The sequence below is a fragment of the Clarias gariepinus genome, chromosome 21 (assembly GCF_024256425.1).
Source record: "Clarias gariepinus isolate MV-2021 ecotype Netherlands chromosome 21, CGAR_prim_01v2, whole genome shotgun sequence".
NCBI classification, from domain to species: domain Eukaryota; kingdom Metazoa; phylum Chordata; class Actinopteri; order Siluriformes; family Clariidae; genus Clarias; species Clarias gariepinus.
The window spans coordinates 18,013,103-18,023,729 of record NC_071120.1 but is presented as its reverse complement, the minus strand read 5'-3'; the positions used below and the strand labels follow the sequence as shown (position 1 = coordinate 18,023,729).

General features: G+C 35.1%; 1 protein-coding gene across 1 annotated transcript; it reads right to left on the bottom strand.

Annotated features, from left to right (window-relative positions):
- Window positions 1-1,407: 1,407 nt before the first annotated feature.
- On the bottom strand, window positions 1,408-8,759 carry hapln1a (hyaluronan and proteoglycan link protein 1a). The gene is made up of 4 exons (XM_053481172.1): window positions 8,527-8,759; window positions 3,725-4,060; window positions 2,662-2,961; window positions 1,408-2,260 (listed from the first exon to the last, which is right to left on the bottom strand). Exons 1-4 carry the CDS (start codon window positions 8,588-8,590, stop codon window positions 1,983-1,985), a joined length of 978 nt encoding a protein of 325 aa, XP_053337147.1. The 5' UTR covers window positions 8,591-8,759; the 3' UTR covers window positions 1,408-1,982.
- Window positions 8,760-10,627: the final 1,868 nt, after the last annotated feature.

Genomic DNA, 10,627 nt, shown 5'->3' with positions numbered 1-10,627 from the left:
CTGTTTTAAATTTTGAATGTATTATTATTATTATGGCGGCTTAGTGGCATAGTGGTTAGCACCGTACAGTATGTGTGTGTGCGCTGCGATGGATTTATGTATCCTGCCTTGTGCACCAAGTCTTCTGGGATATACAGAATAAAGTGGTACAGGGTAGACAATGAGTGAGTGAGTGAATATTATTATTAATATTATTTTTGTTATTATTTTAAACTTGGTTTACACTTAGATCATAGAAAGATCCCTCTAAAACAACCATGATGTTGTTGGAAAATATAAGCTACTATTAAGCAAAGGATCAAAAAGCCTTAAGACTCAAACAAACCCAGCTCCGTCTATGAATCAAAGGGGGCTTACCTAATTTTGATTGTTAACATAAAGATTTGGAAAAAACATATAATTGTTTCTTGACGTAACTGATATTCTTATACTAGAGTAAATTTTATACTGTAACCTCAGACGATCATGTAGTTTTGTATTTATGTCCTGCTTATAAAACAGGTGGTGGTTTTGTTAAATAAATGGTTGCAAGTTTTCATAGGTTTGAAGGCTCATTAAAGCCTTATATACATACACATGCAGGCACACAGTACATCTGCATAGTGAAATTCTAAAATTGAATTAAAGGTGTAAGGTGAGTTAAATTAACATAATCTGAAGAATGTATGTGTGAGTGGATTGTTGTACTGCAGATTTCTGATAATATCCTTAGTTAATGTTTCTATTTAAATAAAACAAAACTGAAGTGAAATAAAAGAAAAATGTCCATCCTGCAAAATAATTAATGCAATATTTTAATAAAAACAATGTATTCCAAGGCTATTTGTGTTTTTAAATAGTTTTATTTTTCATTTTGAAACTTAATGTAAAAACAATACACTGCATTTTAGGTGAAACAAATGAGTGATGTTTTATGCATAAAAAGTAGCATTAAATGGATATTTTGTGGCTTACAAGTACAAAAAGGAATAAATGCTAGAGTTCTTTTCCCAATCATATGAACAATCCACATCAGCAGTAGAAATACAGATTGTGACATCTTTTTTCAAGAGTAAATCACTGTACTCTAGTTTGGTTTTATAAACATATGAGAATTCGATGTTCTATAATAAACCCAACCCACTGCACAATGCTTTGTTGGTACTCACAATTATGCAAGTGCACGGCTCAGAGTAGTCATTTAAAGTGCAGCTGCTAGTAAACAACTGGGTCTCATTAAAGATTTCATGTGTCTCTTAGTCCAAGCTAACTGAATTTGCAGCATTCTGTAATGGTCAAAAATGTATTGCTTCTCCAGCAGCTCATCATATTATTGGGATATAGAAATTTTACTAGTTGGGATATCACAAGACAAATTTTTAATTGTGGAGGGCGGGGGGGGGGGGGGGGGGGGGGTTGAGAGGGGAAGGGGGTTCCTGGTAAGTAAACTGTAGCCTCATATTTGTTTGTTTGATTTATTTACTTGGTTTACTTATAGAATGTGTTTAAGCTCACAGTACAAACCAAATAATTTTTGTATTTCTATAATTTCTTTTTATGCCTGCTGACAATCTATGCAACTGACATTTATTTGACATTTCATGAAGAGATTTGTGATATGATTTGTAGTGCTAAATGTATCTTGAGGATATATGTGCATAAAATGTTTAATGTGATGTAAAAAAGGACAAAAAAGGAGCCAATGCTCTAACGAGATGTCAGATATGTCAAAAAATGTCTAATGTTAATTTTTTATTTATTTTTTATTAATGATTACATTCACTGGACAAAATAGCTTAACTGAACTGAAAAAAAAATACAGAAATAATAAAAAAGGTTCACGATGAATTGTTGTTCTGGTAACAGTGTGTATTTGTAATGTTTAGGACAATATTCTGGCACCTCCTTTAAAAGAAATTGTAGTTTTAATGCTTGCTCATGTTTTATAATGCAATACTTGTGTGTGTTACAGCGCTTTAGTTGGTGTGTGAATTTTGAAAATGTTAACCTCTGTAGCAGTAGGCACCATAAAGCTTGTGCTTCTTTTCAGGAAATCCAATAGAACGGACGGCTGCTTCTGTGGGGCTACACTTCATCCTTGGCCTGGAGATTGGGTATCTCACACTCCCGTCAGCCAACCAGCCAGGATCACAACGGTCATAGCCCTGCAGCTTCCAGGCAGCGAACATGTGCCCTACCTTTGCCAGCTCAGCTCCACCATCCTCGCATGCCTGCTCAGCCTCAAGGAAGGTCAGTTTCTCATCCAAAAAGAATACTTTTCCTAAGGACCAGAGAGGCATGTTATTATAGAATGCACATAGAACAGGAATACAAACTCTTTCTTAATCATGTCGGGGAAAATTGCAGAATTATGAGAGTTAGTAATAAAGAATTTACAATTTAAGAATGAAATAGGATGGAAATATAAATCAACAGTAACCAATACAGTTTCTTTAACTCACATCATTTTTCTTAAATTATTATTATTATTAATTGAAATTAACAGCTATCTGCATCAATAAATCATGAATAACATTACAGTACTAATGTTCGTATTTATTCATGTTTAAAAGTTAATTGAGTCAACAGCCCTGCAATATGTTGATATTTTAAACTGCACAAAATACAGTATAAAAATTTATTATGAAGAGGATTGTAAATGCCCCCTCAGGATTTAAGCACCATTGTATCCAGGGGTCCAGCAGAAAACATCAAAATGGTTGTTGGTTTTGTTACGCCGGCCATAACTTCTGACTCCAGCAGCAACATTGCCCCCGCATGGCTGCCTGGGTTTTGTGATAGGATACTGTACAGTTCCATCATTCAGCCAGCCAGCGTTACACCAGTCCATCCCACCTATCCAGGCCTGGTGGAGCTGCTCGAATGATGCCACCACTGCCTCCTGGCTCCAGCAAGCAGCCTCAGCATCATGGAAGTTCAGGTTGTAACGGCCCAAGCGTGGGGAGTACGGGAATACAACTCCTGTAATGGAAAGTTAAACTTTATGAATTTGTTGAGTATGCAAGGTCTTCTATTTGGTCAGGTCCATATTGTACTGACAATATTTTGCTGGTGAAGTGTGAAATGCCTATTTCTTCTCTGCTTTTAATCTTTGAGTAATGAAATGCAATTGATTGAATTTTATTGCCCAAGTGACTTTGCTGAACATACCCAGTCAGTTTGAGTTTTAGTCCAAGTAAAAAAAAAACTTGCAGGCTTGTCATTGTTTCATTGTTGCTATCGAAGGCTATCTACAACCATGTGTGGCAGCCCTTTTTAAATTACAGCTTGGGTTCTTATTTGCAGACATCCTATTCACTACTCTGACGCTATTAGAATAATGCAAGGACAGCTTTTGTCAAAGACAAGAGATAATTGTTATTCAGTATGTACCATACTTTTTTAAATAAATGTTTTTGAAAAGTCCTTTCTGTGGACAACAAATGAACTTTAAACAATGCAAATGGCAAGAAAATATCTATCTATCTATCTATCTATCTATCTATCTATCTATCTATCTATCTATCTATCTATCTATCTATCCATCCATCCATCCATCCATCCATCCATCCATCCATTTATCCATCCATCCATTTATCCATCCATCCATCCATCCATCCATCCATCCATCCATACACCCATCCAACCGCTTCTAAAAACTACAAAACACAACAATGAAAAGTAACATGCATTAAGCTATACACAGATAATATTACATGAAATGAAAGTTGTCAAATGTATTTACCACCCATTCGAAGATCTATCTCCACAACTACGTCATCCATGCCACTGAGGATCTCGCACTTGTATGTGCCAAAGTCATCTGGCTGAAGGTTGGTAATAATCAGGGAGGCATCATTTTGATCAGCCTCCAGCAGATCAACATGGTTTTCGAAGCGTCCATATATGATCTTGTGGAAACCCATAGAAATCAGCACATTAGTCTCGTCATTAGGATCCTCAAGCTTGGTCCACTTGACCCTCTTTCCAATCCCGTCAAAACTGAAGCCATCACTAAAGGACAGACGGCAGGGCAAGCTTACATTCCTGCCTAGAGTGGCAAAAATCTGATGACGACTCACTGAAAAAAGACAAATAAAACACCCTTTATGTTCATCCAGAATATCATGATGCAATGACTTGACAATTATCATGCTAATAATTTTACAGCTGAAAAGGCACCAAACTTTTACGTATTTAAGGAAATGTTGTGACTAGATCGTAGTACAAAAGTAATTCAGCTGATATGTGAAATATAATTAAATAACTTAAGATTATTAACCAACAAGTCAGTTACTATTTTACCCAAAGTCAAATTCGAGCTTAGTGAACTGAAGCTTATATAAAATCCACCAAATGACTGGGTATATTCTTTGTTGAACATACCCAGTTATTTAATTTTCCAACCTACATATTCTAATTTTGGGGCCACATACATAGGCTTGGAGCAGCTTGTAATCATCTGAATGTAAATGTTGAGAGGTTAAGACGTCTGGACCAAGTCATTGTCCACTGATCATTAACTAAGAAGTAGAAGAATTTACAGGGACTGGCTTCTATCAAGCATATTTCATTAAAAGCCAAGAAGATCAAAACACTGCCTATGGTTGTGGTTGGATGCTTACATATGATCATCATGAACATGAGGGGTTGGGTTTGTTTGGTTGTTTTCCCCTTTGGTAGATTAAACAACATACATTTTAATAGAAGACCAAATTTGGAGACCAAATTTATGGGCTTTAATTTGATGCACAGTCAAAATAAGTACATTTAATTTTCAGTTAAATGTCCTTTAACAGATGTTTTTCGTAACCATCAACAAGCTTCTGGCAAAAATTTGGTTGGACATTTTACCGCTTTCCAGAATTCAAACTAATTCTAAATGATCTTTCATTCATCAGCCATACATCATACAGCACCTCCACTCAGCTGTTAGCCTATGGGTAGTGTTTACACCTCACAATAACATTTTTTTAAACTGAAACTGGAATAAGCAGTTATTTGGACATCTCTCTCAAGACTTTTTCCTGACTGGTGTGTGTTTTCTCAGATGTACAATGAGCTCCATGGACTTTATGCTGGTCAGTCTAATGAGTGCTGCCAGCTGCAGTCATCATGATCACTAACAGGAGGTTGAGCGGCCCTGGTCTTAGCAAATCAAAATACATTTCTGAACTTTAAACACAGCTGAATGAATCATCTGAGCGGCCATATATATTTTTTTAAGTATAATTTCGACCCTTTGTTGATTGCAGAAAGCCCAACATGAACTAAACCTTGGGCTTCAAATTCTTGGGTTTAACTTTAATTTAGAATGTAGATTGTGTTTAAATTTTTTCAAAGAGAAAAAGACCAGTTCAAAGTAACTGTTAAAAGCCATTATTATTGCCATGACATTCATGTTCATGATGAGTATATGAAAACTTAGAGTTAGGGTTAGTTGAATATTTACTGTTCAAATAGAAGCTTAATTAAATAATTTTTGTTTTTTTATTAATTGATTTATTTTTTACTTTTTACTACTTATTTTTAGTTTATTGTGCTTTGCATTCAGTTGCCCATTGCTGACTCCAGTATAAACCCTACCCAGCCATTAACTACAGCTGAGAAACTGTAAGAATGCATGTATTCAGTGTCTCTCACAGCAACAAAAGAACTGTCAGTTGCTGCAAGGGATGTTAATTAACTCTTTGGCACTGTGCGTTTTTCCCTAGTGTTCTCATGTATCGCAGAGTAGCTTATTCATACAAGGATGTTAGTTGGCGGACAAGTCAGCGAGTAATTATTAAGTAACAATGAATTAAATTAAATTAAAAGTAAATTTTATTTAAAATACCCAGACATTGATAGTAATAAAATACAATACAGATAAAACTTTATAACCTATGATTGTCATACAATGTTATACAACAGAGAGACTAGAACCAGGTGTCATCCGTCTGCAGAATTTGTGCAGCTGTTGTAGTGGCAGAATCTTGGCTTTATATATACTGTAATCAGGACATTGCTAGGACTTACCCTTAAATTATTTGCTTCTTTAACAACAGTTCAGCTGTGCAGCTGTGGATGCACATGCATACAGAATGACATAGTTCCAAAGGTATCATAATCTTTATCTGTGGTAGGCTTTAAGTTGGACTCACTGGATCTGATGTTGGAAAGAAGATCTTTAACAATCATGTCCAGCACCACTCACCCACTGTACTGTATGAAGCTTTTGCCAAGCAGAAGAGCATGTTCAGTGGCAGACTTCGATCACAGACAGACTTCTCTACTGACGGACTCAGGAAATCCGTTGTTCTCAGGGCCTTTCAGTGTTTTAACATCACTTTACAGTGTCTGGGGACGTGATTGGGATGCTTGTTTGTGATAGTCCCTAAGCCACTACCTGGTTATACATATACCTCTCCTTCATAACAGTTTCACTGTTAACAGTTATACAGTATTTATCTACAGATCTGCCTTGACCTTGATTATTTTATTTTTGCACAATACACTTTTTGCATTTCTGTCACTTTTAATTGCTATATCTCAGTTTCATATATTAATTTGCACTAGTCTGTCCATTAAATATTCATTCTCATTTGATTATATTTTGCACATATTCATCTTATTTTGTATTGTATATTGTATTTTATTTCATTGTAAGTCATTTCTGTTGAAAAGCGTGTGTCTCTCACTGGTAATTTCCCACATGTATACTATGTTTTTGTTTGTTTGTTTGTTTTTGACTGTATACTCTGCAAACATAACCTCATACATATTTGTGATCTTCAACTGTATACCCAAACCCTATAACCCCGTTTTGAACAATAAACTCCAATTTATCCATTAAGTATTCTGAATGATTTAGTACAAAATACAAAATACAAGGATAGTATGCATAAACAATTGAAGTGTTCTTTCTTTTTCTTACAGACACATACAGTACACATATACTGTACCTAGTGATTCATAAAAGTTTAATAAATACACAATGCCATTTCTTCCATATAAATTAGGCTTGTCTCAGGGTGTCCGTTAAGGCAATAAGACACATAATAGCGTTGCTCTCTCTCCCTTCTCTCATCTCATCTCCTCTCTTCTCCTCTGCTTGCCAGGCCACAGTCCAGACCCAATCTAAGCCCATTCAGTCTGCTTACTTAACAGACCATTACCTCAGAAGGAATGGGAGAGCCATTTGGACAGAGTTCAGCAAGGGGCTCAAAATGCTCAAGCTGTTCATCTTGCACTCCCAGTCTGTCAAACCCACACACAGCGGGTCTGTAAAGGGGCATGGGTGAAAACACAGCATATGGCAACGTCCCTGTTCTGAAACTATATAGCACAGCTCTATGGCATACATATAGTATAACTCTGAGGTAAGGAGGCCCAGATCTTTATGCTGAGTGAGCTAATGTATATACAGAGAGAGAAAAAAAGAACAGCAGAACCCTACAGCATGCTTTGACTCAACTGAACTGAAAATGACTGAGTGTCTGAATGGCAGAAATGATGCATTTACTACATAAATGGCTGCCAAAAATTGCATGTTATACTAGGTTCACATTTAATAAGTTAGTCACTTTAATGAGTTTTTTTGTATCTAATATTTTAGATACAGAACTGGCTGACACTCAAAATAGCTCAATAAAAATTTCACAATGGGCAACATTTTATAGTAATATAAAATTTTACTATATTGCACAATATTAGATTTAGATTTAGCCACATACTGTATATAACAAATATATAACATTCAGCCACATTAACATTAATGTAATTAATGTTTTGACCTTGCTAAAGTCCAAAGTCCAATATAGTATTGTAATTAATATCTATCTATCTATCTATATATATATATATATATATATATATATATATATATATATATATATATATATATATAGCATATATATATATATATATATATATATATATATATATATATATATATATATATATATCATATATACACACAAAAAATGTATACTGTACTGTATATACATTGTAATATATAAACATAACATGTTATATAACATAACATATATATATGTGTGTGTGTGTGTGTGTGTGTGTGTGTGTGTGTCTGTGTTTATTTGAGTGTGTACGTGTGTGCATGTGTGTCCTCATGACAACCACAGTTTCCCCCTCCCCCTTCATAAGACCATTGTGTCTTTGTTAGTGATATTAGAACTATAATAAAGATAAAGACGATATTCAAAAACGTTTAAAATCTTTTCTCCATCCATCCATCCATCCATCCATCCATCCATCCATCCATCCGTCCATTCCTTCATTTATTAATTTAATCACTCATTCATTTGTTCGTTCATTCAACAGTGGGAGAATTATTAATCTTATGACTCTCATACAGTACATTCTAACTTCAGTCACTGTATACTATTACATACTGCTACTTTCTGTCACAAGCAATTTTCCACTGTTTAGATATATTGCACTGGAAGAAAACAGAGTCCACACACACACACACACACACACACACACACACACACACACACACACACACACACACATTCATTCTCATAAAAACAAGATTTATCATACCTTCTGTATACACATTGTTGGCAAGGCTCAGACAGACTAACGCCAAGGAAATTATGGTTATCATCTTCTTTCTTCTTCCTTTGTCTTTGAGCTTAGGCACTAGAGAAACAAAAAAAAGGATGCTGCATCAAACTTTGGTAGACTACCTCTGGGTACTGCACTAAAAATCGTTCTGCTGTCTTCTTTGGTGTAAAGAGGTGTAGGTAGCAGACAGTTGAGGTGCCACTCAAAGGTTTGGGGTCCTCAGTGGTTGCAACAAAAGCCTTCTATTTAAGCAGGGGGTGGCTAAGATCACTCCGCCTACCCTTGGAGAAACCAAGGCGCCCATCACCCTACACTATAGCACCAAGAGCTCCTACATCATATCCTGCAGTCTCCTAATTTACACATGATTTCTGCTTTTTCTCTTTGATAAATGGTTTAAGATGTATGTAACAATGTGTTATATCATACCAAGATGTATATATATATATATATATATATATATATATGTCAACACGTACATTTGCGGTTAATTTATTATATAAATGCAGCTCCGACTCAATATACAAAGAGAATTTCTTCTTTTAGATTGTATAAACATGCAGACATTTGTAGCACATAATGCCTATTGATTCAAATGGTTATGAGACAGTTGAAAGATAACTCTTATTATATCTTAAATATGCCTCAGTACTAATGAAATAATGTTGATAATGGTGAGATTTTCATTTTTTTAGGGTGTCTCATTAGTGTGAACTACATATGATGTAATATGTGCTATGACTGATCTGTTGCATTTACATTTTTATACAACAGTGTCATTTCAAATATCAATAACATCCAGGCCCTTATTGTATACATTATCATCTATTGCACCCTCCTAGTTCCCTTTCTAAAAATGAAGTACTTTGCTCAACACATTCTCATGGATAGATCATGGAGCAGCGTGCCCACTTGACTGTGTAAAGTTCTAATATAGGCAGAGTCTGTTAACCTGTTAAGTTATACAATGTGCCTGTCAAGCCACAAGGACGTATGTGGTCCACAAGGGATGTGTTTCGCTGAGCTATAGGGACAGTAAAAGAAAGGGAAACAGGGCTGAATGCCTCTACACCACAGATGGTTGGTGCTGTTAACACTGCTGTCAAATGTCTGTGATTTTAAAAGAGAAAAACCCTCCAGAAACATCCAGCAGTATAGGGCTCCAGTGTATACAGAGGAAATCCAGAAGTTATTGCTATTATAGGGTAGGAGCAATGATGTACAAAGCTCCTATTTACTTTTATACCACAGACTGACTTTACATGAAAAAGGTTTAAAAGTGGAGTGTTAATCCCATTTCAGATGGTATTACTTAATGCACTGCTGTTACACAACCATAGTTAATCATCATACTTATGCCATGCAGGATGTATTACATTTGGAACTGCTAATGTTTCTTCAACATTACAGTTAAATTCACTATGACCATCATGAACAAGTTTCAGTAATTATTTACTTTGATCGTTCAAGTGGTCAAGTGGAAGATTTAAGTAAGTTTTCATTGCACTCATACGTGGAAAAAAAATAGTCTGAAATATTACTGTAGCTCTCGGATCTTTTTCTGCATACATGGAGCATACCATAAGAATGAAATGGTGGCAATATGGCGAGCATGTTACACAAGAGACAGTACGACTGTTGTTAGCTTCATAGTAAAAAAAAAACAACAACAAAAGAATTCCACTTATGAATAAGTATGAAATGGAAACTTGGTTAACTAAATAATGTTGAATGTGTCTGTAAAGTCTGCGGCCCTTATCTGTTATAATAGCTTTCAATAATTTTGTTTGTAACAAACCCAAACTTTTGTAAAGCAAAATTAATGGCAGGGAATTTGCAGTGTGCATGTTCATAGAATGTCACATTATAAGGTCATTTAATCATAATCATAATAAATACTGTCAATTCAACATAAAGCATATTTTATTAAAGATATTTAAATTATGCTTGTTGCACTTTTAGAATCAGTTCAAATCATCTAAGCCTTCCAAATAATTAAATTGGGTATAAAATAGTGGGTATGAATATAATTAATCACAATTTGACAGTTAACATTTTTTACTAATCAAGTAAAGGT